The sequence below is a fragment of the Nyctibius grandis genome, chromosome 24 (genome assembly GCF_013368605.1).
Source record: "Nyctibius grandis isolate bNycGra1 chromosome 24, bNycGra1.pri, whole genome shotgun sequence".
NCBI lineage: Eukaryota > Metazoa > Chordata > Aves > Nyctibiiformes > Nyctibiidae > Nyctibius > Nyctibius grandis.
The window spans coordinates 4,461,090-4,476,244 of record NC_090681.1 but is presented as its reverse complement, the minus strand read 5'-3'; the positions used below and the strand labels follow the sequence as shown (position 1 = coordinate 4,476,244).

At 53.8% G+C, this 15,155-nt stretch overlaps 1 protein-coding gene across 1 annotated transcript; it reads right to left on the bottom strand.

Moving 5' to 3' along the window:
- Positions 1 to 1,482: 1,482 nt before the first annotated feature.
- On the bottom strand, positions 1,483 to 12,613 carry LOC137673139 (CCN family member 2-like). The gene is made up of 5 exons (XM_068417740.1): positions 12,490 to 12,613; positions 7,357 to 7,570; positions 4,662 to 4,913; positions 4,024 to 4,232; positions 1,483 to 3,825 (listed from the first exon to the last, which is right to left on the bottom strand). Exons 1-5 carry the CDS (start codon positions 12,547 to 12,549, stop codon positions 3,514 to 3,516), a joined length of 1,047 nt encoding a protein of 348 aa, XP_068273841.1. The 5' UTR covers positions 12,550 to 12,613; the 3' UTR covers positions 1,483 to 3,513.
- Between the last annotated feature and the right edge of the window lie 2,542 nt (positions 12,614 to 15,155).

Sequence of the window (15,155 nt, the reverse complement as noted above, 5' to 3'; positions counted from 1 at the left end):
GCAGGTGGCGGTGTGGCGTCACGGGGGGCGGAGGGGCGGGGCCGGGAGAGCCCCCCCGGCGCTGACCTCCGAGCGCCGCCGTGACGTCACCACCCCATATAAGGAGAAAGCGCGCCCGCGGCTTCCCCGCGCCCCCCCGGGCGGGTCGGGGGCCCGGGCTGTCCCGGGGAGAGCCCCAATCCCCCCAAAACCGGTAGATTTGGGTCTTTTATAGATTTTTATGCTCATTTTCACCCACTTTTTACCTTTTTTTAGGGGGAAAAAACCTCCTCTCCGTGCCCCGGGGGGCTGGAGGGGCCTGGGGACCCCCCGCCCCGCGCTCGCCCCGGCGGGGGCTGCAGGTGCCCCGGGGGGGTGACACGGCCCCGGCAGCGCCTGGCCGGGGCCGATAAGCGCGGCCGAGGCAGGGCCGGGGCCGGCCCCGCTCCCACCGGGGTCCCCGCACGGCACCGGCTGCCCAAACACCCGCCCTGATCCCCGGCGGCCGCGGGGCCACGCCCGGGCTATCGGTGCCGCGCAGGCGGCGGCGGCTGCGGGCGATAAGGGGGGAGCCTTATCCTCCCCCTCGCCACCACCGAGGGTCTCGCTGCTCTCCCGGCCGCGGTGGTGGCCCCGCGGTGGCGGTGGCGACCCCGCGGTGGCGGTGGTGGCCCCGCAGTGGTGGCCCGGCGGTGGCGGTGGGTGCTCAGCACTCGGGTGCCTCCCCCAGCACCCGCTCGGCTCCCCCCGGGGGCAGCACCCCGCGCCCCACAGCACCCCGCGCCCCACAGCACCCTGCCTTGGGGACAGGCTGTCCCCGTAGCGAGGTGCTTGGTGCCACCTAACGGCCACCGCCCTGGGGACACTGGCAAGGACCGTCCCCGTGTCCCCTGCCCGCTGCTTCCCCGCTCCCCCGGCGCGGGGGCACAGACCCCCCCACGGGACGGATCCTGCTCCGGGCTCAGCGCCCCGACACCCCCCCTCCCCGCGCAGCTCCCACTCAAGCTTGACGGGGGCTTGTCCCCCCTCTCTGTCACCTGCCTCTCCCCAGGGAGGCCTACACCTTCCCCAGAGGAGGAGGAAGGTTTTGGGGGGAAGGAAGAGCCTCTGGGCCCCCACCGCGGTGCCGGGGGTGGGAGAGGGGGGAGCCCCTGGTTAATGCCGTGAGATGGGGATGAAGCCATAAGCTGTTAAGCCCCAGCAAAGCCCCGCGCGTTCTGGCCCCGTTATCGCCGACTCCTGCTCACATCTGTTCCCCGCGTTATTTTTAACTGGGTATTAAGGACCTTCGTGGGCTGCAGAGATGCCCGTGAGACACTAACACCAGCCCCGCTGCTGTTTGGGAGGGGGAATAGGACCCCCTTGGGACCCCCCTCCCATCCAAAACGAGCCATCAGCTTTGCAGAGGGTCTCAGCACTGGTCCCAGCAAGCTGGTGGCACTGGGGAAAGGTCGGAGGGGAAACCAGGCAGGAGCCTCGCACAGAGGGATGCTGCCAGGGATATAAAAAATAAAAGAGAGATTTAATAGCGTTGAGTGAAGTGCAACCTCGGCGTAGTTTTACACTCCGAAGCCGTGTAAACGGCAGGAGAAACGTTGGGAGCAGAGCTGGAGGGTAAGGGGAGGAGGCCCTGAGCAAGGCTGGGCTAAAAGGATACAAAAACTGTACAAAGGCCTTTAAAAAAAAAAAAAGAAACATCATCAGATAAATTATTTACAGTTCAAATTGATTACAGGGAACAGGAGGCTGAAGGCTCACAAGCTTCCGCAGGCTGAGCGAGCAAGAAAAGCGGGGCTGGGACGAGACACAGGCCCCGAGCCAGCGTTTTGGTGGAGTTGAGGGCCGCAGGGCAGCGGTTCCTGACGGCTGGGACCATCCTCCGCCACCCAGTTCTGCTTTGGGGTGGGGTAAAGCCTCAGTGCTGCAGCGTGGCCCCTGCTCCCGCCCGGCTGGGCCAGGAATTCCTCGTGGTTTCCAGCGGAGGAAGGCAGGGAAGGTGTAAGGAATGAGACCTGGATGTTCCTCCTAAAAATCAGCAGTGACTAAACACAACTGAGGAGACCTCAGAGATACCACGGAGCTGCCGAGGCGCACGGGGCTGTGGCTCTGAGTGCTCCGGTGCTGGTGGCCTCTCCTGGAGCCAGGAGAGACCCGGCACACCGTTAGCAGCAGAGAGACCCTGCACAGGCCCGTGGCAAGCGGGGAACCCCACCGCCGGACACCCCAGCACCACCCGGCTTTCCGTGCCGCTGCCCTGGTGACTCCAGATCTGCTCCGTTTACAAACACGAGCATTTTTCTTGCCAGTGCCTTAAACTCCCCAGGGACACCTGAGCTGAACCGCATCCCTCCGACTTCTGACCCACCAGCAAAGACTCCGGAGCCGAAAGGTAGCTGCAGCCCTGCTGTGGATGCATGAGCTGGTGGAGTCCAGTCCCAGTCCCACCCTGGAGCCATTTCTAAAGAGATTTGTATGGAAAGGGACAACAGGACATGCTCATCATGGCACTAAAAACTGCCACGAGCAGCACGTGCAGGGGACATGTTTCAGCCTGGCAGCCCAGCTCGCCTCCATTTCATGATGGAAGAGCTCCTCAGGGCTGAAACAGGCCCCTGCCAGCACGAGAGGCAAAGCTACAGCCTGGCCAGATCCTTCCTTCTGTGAAGGAACTCCTTCCTGGGCTCAGACCTTCTGCAGGAGGCCCCAAGCCGCGCTCCATCTCCTGCAGCGACACCACGCAACTCGCTTGTCTTCACTGTCACCCTCGCAGGCACACAAGGCTCAAAGGAAGTTAACGGGGGGGGGGGGGAAATAAAGACAGCCCAGCCTTGAGGTGCCTGGAGAACGGGTCACCCAGCAGCTGATCTGGCCTCTGCAGGAGCAAACTGATCAGGAATGAAGCTGCCCACGGGAAAGCACACGGGACGGTGAAAGGTGGGCACAAGGATGGGGAAGAGTTTTTGCCAACTTGTTGGATCCGATTAGCCAAAAATGATTGACAAGCTAAGCAGGAGCCCAGCATGGGGCCAGGACCACCTTCCTCACCGAGAAGCTTCGCATCACCACTCCGCTGGAAAACAGGCTGCAGAGCTTGGCTTTAGCTCAGGCCTCCTGGGCTTCCCCTGTCTCATGCTCTGGGTTTGCCGTGTGGTTTTGGCAGGCCGGTGGCCACGGGGAATCGTACCCGCTGCTCTCGCGGCTGGAGACAGGCTGGAGCCACGCGGCTTTGATCCACTCTCCCATCTGATCAGTGAGAACATGGATCAAGTTTGCAGCTCAAGCCTGTTTCTGGTTCCTTCACTGACTTTTGCACCACCATGGGTGAAGGTCAGGAGCCTGGGGCAGATGGGGCTGTTCCCCCACGCACCTTGGCTCGTTAGCGAGGCCACTGGGACCACCGGTGGCAAATGGTGCTGTTCTGGAGAGCACAGCCCCTCACAGAGGGGGAAGAGGCTGCATTGTCCCGGGACACAGCCACGAAAGCGCTGCAGAGCCCTCTTGACACCTTGGCCTGTGGATCTGGCACGGAGAGGGCTACTGCCTCTCTGTCTTGACGTGGTCTCCAATCATCCTCCTGTGATACGTGGCCAGGAAGATGTCGTTGTCTCGGGGGCAGTCGTAGTGGCAGGAGCACATCTTGATGAACATCATCTTCCGGTGGAAGAAGTCCCCCTCAGGGCAGCGGAACTCCACCTCCACGGTGCTGGTGACGTACGGGGTGCAGCAGCGGCCGTCCGTGCAGCTGCCGCAGAACTTGGGCCGGTAGGAACGGGTGCTGGTGCAGCCCGAAAACTCGAAGTGGAGGTTCTGGCGTGGCTTTGGGGTCCGCACACACTTCTTCCCCTTCTAGGGAGAGAGCAGATGGGTTAACAAGAACATGACAGATGACAGGTCCACCTAGGGCTGTCCTCTATCTCCATCCCTGGGCAGTAGGTCACAGAAAGAGTGGAAGCACAGAGAGCAAACCCTGTCATGCCTGACAAGCACCTAACTAGGTTGTCCCTGGCATTCACAGTGTTGTGTCCCCTCTCCCCAGGCCACTACCTTGGTTTTCTCCATGGGGAAGTCACAAGGCCGGACCATGCAGAGCCGGGTCTCCTTCTCCAGGCGGCACTGGGGGTTGTTGTTGGTTACTCGGGCAGAGATGCCCATGCCGCAGCTCTTGGAGCAAGCGCTCCACTCCGTGGTCTGCACCAAGCAGTTCTCCTGCAGGTTATTCAGCTCCGGCTTGTCTGCTGGATCCTCCCTGAAAACTGAGTCAGGCAGAAGACACACAAGGCAAGGTTCAGGGCTTGGGACAGAAGGTGGCAGCTCCCTGGCTGCTCCCAACTTGGTCTAACTCTTCAGGGATGGTAGCAAAGGTCTGATCCACCCCGTGAGCTCCTCAGCCTTTCAGTAGAAGGAGGACACAGGTGAGCATGGGGCCATTTCCTAGCTCAGCCCAGCTCCAGACAGTTCCAGAGGGTGTATGAGCCTCCCCGCAGCCTCACCAAGGTCTCACCTTAATGGCCCTGGAGTTCAACACTTGGTACCCACACCACGGTGCACAAAGTGAGTGGTCACCACCAGTTCCAAACCAGATGGAACTTAAGACCCCAGCCCAAAGGCAGTTTGGATCCACCCCTACCCCCCCTACCCCCAGCAAAGAGCTCCCAGTCCCGTCACATCTGCCCACCGCTCACCCGCCATGGCTGTTTCGAAGCGGTTTTCCTCACTGCCCTCCTCGCAGATCCACTCTTCGCAGCACTTATTGCGAAACTTCACCCGCCGAGGGTTGGGGCACTCGGGGGACGGCAGCCGCAGGTCCTCGGAGCAGAGGGGGATGCAGCCGATGGCCCCGTCCATGCAGATGCACTGCAGCTTGCAGGTGGGCTGGAAGCTCTCCCCGTTGTGGTAGATCTTGCCCAGCAGATCACAAGTCGCACCCTCGTGAGCTGTGGGAAGGGGGAGGAAGAGGAGAAGCTGAGGGGATGGTGCGGGGTTGGCAGCACGGGGAGTCACAGGGCTCCTGATGAGGGACAAGCGCCCACGTGCAGACCATCCCCTGCTCTGCCATCCCAGTGCTGGATGCAGCAGAAGTTGGCACATTTGGGATTTGGCTCCCTGGACCCAAGGCTATTCCCGACAGCGATTTTTGGAAGTTGGCTCCAGCTGTGCCAGACCTCCCAAAAGCCTCTCGAAAGATCTCTTCTCCACTTGGATGAGCTACTAAGTGGGACTTTGTCTTTCCAGCCCTCCAGCTTGTAAACAGCCTGTTCTCCAGGCAGAGCTCTTCCTGGCCAGCTCGGAGCGTGCCCCAGTCAGCGATGTTGTGCAAGACACATTCCTGACATGAGAACTGAGCCAGCAGCTTTGCTCCCAGCTATTCCTAGGAGAGCAAAAGGCAGCATTTTCCTAAGAGCAGTTGGTTCCCCACATGGCTAAAGGTATCTACAAAAGGAAAATAACCCTTTGGGTAATGTATGTTCTAACATACTATGAGGAAAGGCTGAGAGAGCTGGGGTTGTTCGGCCTGGAGAAGAGAAGGCTCCAGGGAGACCTTCTAGCACCTTCCAGTACTTAAAGGAGGTCTGTAAGAAAGATGGGGACAAACTTTTTAGCAGGGCCTGTAGCAATAGGACAAGGGGCAATGGTTTTAAACTAACAGAGGGGAGATGTAGACTAGATATAAGGGAGATATTGTTATGCTGAGGGTGGTGAGACACTGGCACAGGTTGCCCAGAGAGGTGGTAGAGGTCCCATCCCTGGAAACATTCAAGGTTAGGTTGGACGGGGCTCTCAGCAACCTGATCTAGTTGGTGATGTCCACTGGACTAGCTCACCTTTAAAGGTCCCTTCCAACACCAACTATTCTGTGATTCTATGATAAAATTAAACAAATAAACAGTAATCTTCACTCTGATGGTTCCCTTCCTGCCTCTTCTGATATGGCCTTCAGGCTGGTTCCCAGCCTAGAAGATTTTCCCGTGACACTTTCACACCTCTGCTCCTTTCTGCTCCCATCACATCTGTCTTACTTGGATACCAGTAAATCCTCTCTTCTCTATTTATTCGATTCATTGCTCCACCTTCAGCTTCCTTCACTGCCTCCCAAATCCCCCATCTTCCAAGAGCTCAGTGTGGACATCATAAAATATCATCCAAGGACATTATGTCCCAAATCCTCAGTCCCATTTAGGGAGATCTCCTGGTTCATCAGGGATTTGTGCCACGAAAATCAGAATTTCTCATTTAAAGGCAGGAAGGACAGTTGTGGGCTTCAAGTCTCATTTTCTACACAGTAGGGACCTGAGATTCTCCCTCCCAAATCTCAGTATCAAACCCCCTACGTCACAGTGGGGGAAGCTCATGTGGCTTCTAAAAATCACAATAACCTGGGGAGGAAAATGAAACAGCTTCTAAAAACTTCTCAGGAGAAAGGAGAAAACACCGTCTACAAATTAAATTCATTGTATAGAGTAACAAAAATTTGTTTGTGATCCTGGCACTGCAAAACAGTGCAGTTTCACCCCAAATCCCCAGTGCTCCCATCTCGGGGTGGTGCGAGCGGTACGGCTGCGGGGGCATTTCCAGAGATGCCACAGGCAGTGGCCAAACACTTCCCAAAGCGCTCACATCAGCTTTCCAGCCCTCGTGTCTTCCTGACTATTTTAAAAAGGTTGAATTAAAAAAAAAATGGTCAGCTCCTGGCAGAGGAGTTTTGGTTTTGAACAAAGCACAGGAGACTGAGGAAAGACTTTTTTTTTTTTCCTCTATACCAAAATAATTTTTGCGTGCTTTAAAAATAGCTACTAAACAACAAAACTAAAACCCACAAAAAGGTTTTTCTTTTCTCTCTGAAAAGAGGCACCAGGATTAACTTACAGGTCTGCATTTGTATTTACCTGCCTCATGTTCTCCATAGACACTATTCTGCAAACGAGTTGTTCAGCTCTTCTCACCCACGTGCTGGAGCCAGGCACACGGTGTGCCTCTGGCACGTAAGTGGGTGAGTGCAAAATTCTGATCTCCAGTGCAAGGCAATGAGATTTTGGGTGAGATTACTCTGCTTTCCAGTAAAAGTTCAGATTGCTGGTATTTACCAGGCGTTACAGGGCTAGAGGATGTCTCCTAGCAATGTCACAGGAACAAAGGAGAGGCCCAAACCCTCAATCCTGCCTCGGGAAACATCCTTCCTTGCAGGAGGATGTAGGTTGCGTGTGGATGGGTATCAGTGAACCCGCTGGCTCGCAGGGCTGGCACAGGTCTTGCAACGTGATGCTGGATGGAGCTCCAGGAGCTGCAGGAAATTCTGCCGCTGCCGTGGGTTTTCAGGGAGGTCTGCAGGCTGCAGGGGTCACAGGAAAACCACACAAGAACAGAACACACAGCTCTCACCTAAGCAGATCCCGCTGCCTCTGTGGATTTTGGAGAAGTCGCAGTAGAGTCCCTTGTGATGGTCACAGGGCTTCTGCAGGGAACAGAGCTCGCCGAGCTGCCTGGCACACACCTTGCAGCAACCACAGGCATCCAACACGTGGCTGGTGCCGGCGGGGCACTGCAGAGGCTGGGAGGGACACTGGCATGGGTACGTGCAGGCCTGCGGTTCTACCTGGAGGGCAGACAAGCCGTGGAGAGAATGAGTCTCCCGCAAGGCAGCCAGGCAGAGAAATGAAAAACACGATTCTGCTTCAAGCACAGCCACGCCATCAAGAGGAGGGAAAACCGACTTCACCCTCCACCGGAGAGCCCTGCTGCAGGGGATGTGTGTGCAGCTCCCCAGGACTCACCAGACTAATCTTTTTCTCATCCCTGACTCATCTGGAGCTCAAGGAAAAAAAAAAAAAAAGATGCTTCTGGGAAGCAGGGCCAAAATAAACAGGACAAGCAGTAGCTTGGGAGTCCCATGCGCAGCTCAGCCCCCCACTTCCCTGAGAGCAATAAAATAGTAATTATTAATAGTAAGCACTTCCCAGCTCTCACATAGCTCTGCTCAGGGGAAACCACCAAAGCACTCTGCAGCAGCAGCATCGACCCCGTCCGAGGATGGAAAACACGAGGCGCACAGCGAAAGGACTTGCCCAGAGTCAGCCAGTGCTGAACACTGACCCAAAGGCTCCCGAGTGCCATTTTGGCCCCTGGATCTCCTACTTTCTTCGTTATTCCCGAAGATGTGCCCTCTCCTCTCCCCTTTCCAGGGAACACAGCGTAACCAACCTTCCTCGGGACCTTGCCAACCTACAGCTGCCCCGCTTGGCAGCATTTCCGAAGTGCTGGCCACCTCCTGAAACCCACCCTTGGCTTTTATGTCACTTCAGATGCTAAACAGAGACCAGGCTGGGTCTGAAGGAGGGTCACCTTCTCCAGAAAACCCAGGACGCTTCAAATACTCCAGTGACTCAGCCTGTGGCACCCTTGTCCTGCATCAGTTTGGAGCACATACACCATCCTCAGCAGATTTGGGCAAGATGTAAAAACCACGACTGCGAAAGCTGCAGAGCACATGGGCTGGAAAGATCCTCTTATACCTCCTCAGAAACATCAGTGTGCCAACTCTAGCCTGGTTTTCTGTTCAGCTTCTGCCCACTACAACTCTCCAGGTAGTTCAGAGGGATGCGAGAGCACTGCTCCAGCTTGCAGCGCTCAGATGCTGCCAGACACGGGCTGGTACAACCCTTGCACGGAGACGATGCCAGCAAAACCTGTACTGCTGTGAGCTGGGGTGAAGAGGAAAGCACCCGACCAGGCAGATCCCTCACAGCTCCGCTGCCAGCCCCAGGGAGAGGGGCTGCAGCAGCTGGAAAGAGCCTGAGGGGCGGGTGGAAAGGGGGGGGCACCTGGAACAGAGGCCAAAAAAATCTCTCGCTACAGCTCTGTTTGCACTTGTTCTATCCCATCCAGCCCTCGCTTGTGAAACAGCTTCCTTGGATATTGTGTTTGTCACCAATAACAGGAGTAAAACTTTTCCAGCTGTTTTGACTGTTGCTCAAAACAGCTGCTCTGCCTCGAGCTCACGTGGGGCCACAAGATGCCAATTGCTTCGTGTTTCTGTAACGATCAGCACAGCATGGTGTAAGACAGGGATCCGTCTAAATCCTACCTCCCAAGTCCTCCCAGAGTCTCACCCTGCTCAGCAGGAATCGGCGTAATTCTTCTTGAAAACTCCTAGTGCAAAGTATTTTGGAAACGAGCCTCTCCTGCCTGCAGCCCAGCTGCTCTCAGCCGGCAGCCTCCGAGCCGCTCGCTGGGAGCTGGCGTGTCACGGGGATCTCTTCCTGACTGCTGGAGTGCATTAAAAGGCACTAAAAATACAGAAAAGCTTTCCTACTGTTTTTCATGTATGCAACTGCTGTCGCTGCCAAAAGGACGTGTTCTTCAGCCATGGATGAGTGGGTGGGGGGTACATGAGATCATAAAAGAGGCAAAGCATTCCGAACACAGGACCTATATTAAGATGCAATCCATCCACTTAAAAAAAAATAATGCCAACAAGCATTTTCCAGTGCAGTGTCAGCCACAGGCCATATAAAGAAACACTCTCAAAATAGCTCTCCTACTGAAAAACAAACCAAAACAACCTCTTTCGGGATAACAGCGAACGCAACGGAATTAAACCCAACTGAGTTTTCTTTCTCGCCTTCATTAATCATTGTTGGCGCCGTTTATTTCCTTTAATAACTCACCCAAAGAAACCAGACCACCTGCTTTTACCTTCTGTTTACAATGAGCTTCGCTTCCTCCTTATATTGCGGCTGCTTTTCAGCACAAGAACATCTGGATTCAGATCTCCGACGCAGCAGGGACCTGCTGGGTGACTCCGCACCCCGACCTCTTCTGTGCCTCACTTCCCCCACCTGTGAGCACAAGGACGGCTCAAAAGGCCCGATTCTTCCCCATTTGCAGGGCTCTTTGCAATACTTGGAGATTTTCGGGCAGCTCAGACACGCCTCTTCTCATCACCCAGTCCACCTGGCCCCAGGGTGTGCTGGGCTCCTGTTTGCTCGGGTTATTACCAAGCGAAGTCAGCTCGTGGTATTTGTAACTCCCGCTCCTCTCACGAGCCCACGAGAGGAGGGCATGAGCTGAAATCTTCTTTGGCTCATGCAAACTCAACAGTGAGCGCTGAACTGGCGAGGGGAACTTCTTCATTTGGGAACAGCTGGTAGAAAGTCAACGTTGAACCAACTTCCTAGAGTTCTCCATCACTTAATCTGCTTCCACAGCAATTTCAAACAGGCTAAAGAATGGATTATGTTGGATTTGCAGAGAGCACCCTCCACCCTGCATTGTTTTCAAGGACTGCTTCTAGGAGGTATTTCAATACAGTGTGGAAACTGCCCAAACTGACCCAAACAACTGCAAGGACTCGCATTTGGGGCTTTGCTACAGACCCATACGTACCACAAAGACCAGAGTTTCCACGTAACACGCCACCGACTTGGGTGCAGAGGGATTCAACATCTAATTCTCTTCCTCTCTGCAGAAAAGTCTCTCCCCAAACTTACACTTTTACCTTCCCTGAGCAGGATCCTAACTTCAAGTTCACTGTAGCCTTGACCTTGTTTCCGTTGAGGTTAGTGGTGCATTTCTGTGAACTTCGAGAGCAGCAGAACAGAACCAATAACCAACACTAGAGATCAAGGCTATAGATTTAAGAAAGTGCTAAAGCCTGGATTATCAGCTCTCAGGACACCTGAATGATGGCCAAGCCACTACAGGAGCACAAACAGCCTGACTAAAGGACTCCCTTGCCTGTGCTCCATATGTGTTCTCCACCGACTCCCAGGTCCCATCTGCTCAGCTGACAAGCCAGAACAAGCTTCCTCCCAACTGCCAGCACCAAACCCAGTTACCTGGGGGGGAAAGAAAAAGTGAGAATGTTCTTCCTGCTTCATATTCACATCAAACCTCTTCCCCCTACACCCTCAGGAAGGCACAAGTGTGGGGGACATGAGCTCACACCACTGCAGCAGCTCTGTGGCATCGTCAGGACTTCTCATACCCCATCAGTCCATGTCCACACGAGCCCAGGGAACCAGCTAAAAGGGCCAAACCAAAGAGGATTTGTAAAACACGTTTGGGCTCGTGACTGCATTCAAAAGGCTGGGAAAGGAGTGCTTGGAAGCTGAGCTAGATGTTCATGAAGTGCTTTGGGAGCCAGGGGTTGATGCTGCAAGGTAAAGGTAATACAATAAACACGTAACTGGTTGTCTTTCACACTCCAAGACTGGCAGTAGATAAAGCAGCCAAAACACAGCTATTCACATCCTCCTAAACTGAATTATCATGGATAATACTTGCTCTCCCTCCATCCCAGGCTCTCAAGGCACCTTCCCCAGGTTGCTGCAGCACATTGTACAACAGCCTGTTACGAGAGACAAGAACCACTGCCCCCGTTTCACAGACAGAGAGCGGGGGCACGGAGACTGACCCTGGCAAAGCTGAACATAACTCCCAGCACTCCCAGTTCTGCTTTTGCCTCTGAACAACACAGGAGGCAGATTCAGGAGTAACAGCTCTCACTTCCTTGCCCAATCCACTAAACATCCCTCTCAGAGCTCAAAGACAGTCAAAAGTCCCATTTCCAAGGCAGGTTTAAGGAAAATGACATCACCCAGAGGAATAATAACGTGTCACAGCAGTGGGATTCACTGCTGTCATTTAGATGACCCATATGATGCTGCCAAAGCTGGGGCAGTGCAAGAAACACGAAGGCCATCCCAAACTGCTGAAGTTACCCTTAGATGATAGTCCTATCAGGTGTACAGGAGACCTCCCTGGCAGGAAAGGGGCTGGCACACGCTGAGTGCTGCCAGGAGCGATCACACAGAGCTCATCAACCAGAAGTTTATAGGATCTCTCAGCACAATAAGCCGTGCACGGCACAGTGGCTCTGTGAACCTGATTTCTTCACCGATCCAAAAGGCACTTACTGCAATTTAGACACTTTAATGACTGCAGCAACGTTCCTGCTATTCCTGGCACTGTAATAGCACACACAAGTAGAATCAGCTGCTCTGTCAGGCACTTGTATTAACACAAAACCAGGCACAAATCCTGCTCTGGAGAGGCTGCAGTCTAATTTCCCCCTTGGGATCACTGGTTTGGGGAGCACATGGGTGGATTCAGTGGCAGCTGGGGAAGGATGGTGACAGTGAGGAACTGGGATATGAGACTTATTCCTTGCAGTGACATAAACTCAGTGACTTCACCTCTCTCTGTTCTCTTCTCCCCCCTTGTAAACCAGGGCTGGCTTCTAGCTCACAAGAGTGAAGCAAAACAAAATCCACTCACGTTTGCCAAGAGCTCTGAGAAGGGCAGATGCCAGGCGTTACGCGCGGTGCAGCTCCGAGCGTGATTTAGTCACGCAGCGTGTTTGCATCGCTCCGCTAACAGCCACTCTTCTCTCCGAAACCTTCGGAGGCAGGTGGCAGCTGGGAAGAGTTATTCAGCCTAAAGCATTCGCATGCATCAAAGCAAGAAGCTGCAATGCCCAGCCAGCAAACGGAGCTGCTGCAGTGCCATACATACCCAGCCAGGTGCAAGAAGGAGGAACAGGGTCCAGGTGACTGTCCCCAAGTTGCCAGACATCCCGAGTAAAGGGAAGGGAGGGGGTTCAGGCTGCCGACTGACTCACTCCTTCTCCTTCGGAGTTTCTCCTCTCTCTTTGGAGAAAGTTGCACACCAGCTCCTCTTTAAATAGTCTCCCGGAGGGGGCGTGCCCCGCGCTTGAGTGACAGTCTGGAAAGCAAGCTGAAATGGGTGCAACAAAAAATGTCCAAATTCCAGGGAACATGAGCAGATTCCTGTGGCCCCGGCGGTTACGGGGCTGCCAGCGCAGTCTGCAGCTTGGTTTACTTTCCACGTGGGTAAATCAAATCCCAGTAAAAGCAGGATTATTATTTTTTTTAATTTTTCCTCTTTTTAACTCCGAAAGTATGAAGCCTGGGACAGATTTCTTGACACAACCCCCCCTTTCCCTACCTACAGCCATTCCTTTTTGGCTGCAAGAGCTGAGGGCTTAAATAAGCAGAGCTTTGTGGTGCTCAATGTTTTCCCTTTGAACAGGAGGGAGAGATGGAAAGTTCAGCGCTGTTAGGTACCACACCTGACCGTGCATCACCGGCGTTTGGTGCTGCCAGCTCCGAGAAATGAACGTTTCATGACTGTAAAGACTGCTGTCTGAACCCCTGCAATGAGGAGCTGCTTGTTTTACGAGGCAATGAAAAGCTACGGGGTGAAGGTTATCGATAAAGGACAGCAGCTCCCCGTAGTGCTTTATTTGCACCTCGGGATTGATGCAGGATATCGCACATTTTTATCTCAGGGCATGATCTTTTCTGTTTGCTGCTGAAATATAGAACGAGGCTTCTGCAGAGCCTGCACAAAAAGACCCTTGGAACATGAAAGAGTCGGTTTGTGTATTACAAGAGTTGTTTTGTTTATTCCCAAACAGCAAGCGGAATGCTGCGGTGGAAAGATGAGGAGAAGGAGTGCAGCAGAGGGCACTCTTAGTCCTTGCTGACCTGGGGTGTGACAGAGCAGGTTGGGTACCGGACAGGAATCCCATGAAGTGGCCTTAAAAAGAAGGAGTTGTGCCTGTGAGTCAGGGACCTTTCCAGGGTAGAAGTGGTGCAAGATCTGTGTGCTTACTTTGGGCCAACATAAGGCAGGGGCAGAAGGATACGCAGAGCACACTGTGCCATACGGTCCCTACTGCATCCAAGCAGAGTGTGCTGGGAAGTAGGATGGATGATGAAGAAAAATATAGGGAGTGTGTAGTGGGTCATTTAAAGTCAATCTGCTTCCTTCCTGCCTCCACGTGTAGGGCATCTTAGCTGGGAATCAAGCCCTGCATTTTACTCAGGTCCCCATGCAACACCAGATCAGCCTCCAGACTCCCTATGCTGCTGTTTGTCCACTGCTGAAAACAGACAACTCCAACTCTTAATTAATTAGCACTTAGAAACTCCCTTGGAATTTGGGGCTGGAGAGCATTAACACAGTGCAAACCTCCTCAGATGCACCTCCTTCTTCTCCTCTTCCATAAGATGAGGGATTTCACAATCATTTCCGTAACAGCTACCTCTGCTAATGTCACAACGAAGGATTATGTCTCCACACAAAAGATTTCGTGTACTGGAGGTGGTATAAACATCCAGTGCCCTAGAGCAGCTCGGAGCTAAAGGCAGTCTAGCTGGATATACATTCCTTCCCCTTCTGGAAGGCTTGGCACCTTAAATGATGTTGTCGCCTAAAATTACCTGTTCACATTGTGCAGGCCATTCTCCCACTGATTGTAAATAAGACAGTGATAAAGCTCTACCCACCTCTGTTCTCATTTTCTCACACAGCAAGCACATAAACCACAGCTGAACTCCAAGCCATGTGGGGCATTTGAAGGTGGTGTATTTGTGCCTTTTTAAAAGGACAGTGCTTAACGTATGGCTCAATTCATACATTGCTCCTTGTCCAAGAAGCAGCAGTTGCACCTTGAGCCATGATCTTCCAAATTCCGCTTTCAGAATTTCCTTTAACCTGCTGCGTGACCTCGAATGAACTGTTCAACCAAAACCACAATGCTCACTCACCTGTCAGGAGTTATGGGGAATATTCAGCACTAAACCAGTATTTTGATGGCTGATTAAGTTTTCAACCTACAACAAAAATAAAGAATAATTCGATTATAAAACATCCTTACCAAGCTGCTCATCATCATCCACCTGAATGCTTTCATCTTCCCAGAACAGCAGCATAAGTGAAACGTACCGCGTTGAATCCTGCTCATCCTTCACGCCACCTTAGCTCTGCCACGGCCAGCCAGCTCTCTCCCCTGCCCTGCCAAGAGACGAGCGCCTGGATCCACTGTAGCTCCTTTACTGGGTAACAGAACCAACATCTTGCACCAGTATCTTCACTGCAAAGCACCAGGAGCGGCGCCAAACCCTCCGCATGAGGGTTTCTGAGGTCAGAGGAGCCCACTTTGCTTCTCAGAGCCCACAGCAAGTCTGCCACAAAGGCACCTTCTTACCATGAGCTGAAAAAACATAGAGGAGCAGCAGGACATGAAGAACAAGTGTTAGGGAGCTCCCTACACCCACGGTCCAAGACTGTGACAACCAAAACTACCCCTAATGCTGGCAGCTGAACTGTTCACCCCACTGGACATGCCACGTGCCAAGAAGCAAGAGAAGAAC

Bases quoted from the DNA above. Each gene is read 5' to 3' on its own strand.
- LOC137673139 (XM_068417740.1), bottom strand. From the start codon at position 12,549: ATGTCTGGCAACTTGGGGACAGTCACCTGGACCCTGTTCCTCCTTCTT. The intron at 4,233-4,661 runs GTGAGCGGTGGG...TGCCTGACTCAG, and splicing joins CTTCGAAACAGCCATGGCGG to TTTTCAGGGAGGATCCAGCA. The intron at 3,826-4,023 runs GTAGTGGCCTGG...CTCTCTCCCTAG, and splicing joins TCCCCATGGAGAAAACCAAG to AAGGGGAAGAAGTGTGTGCG.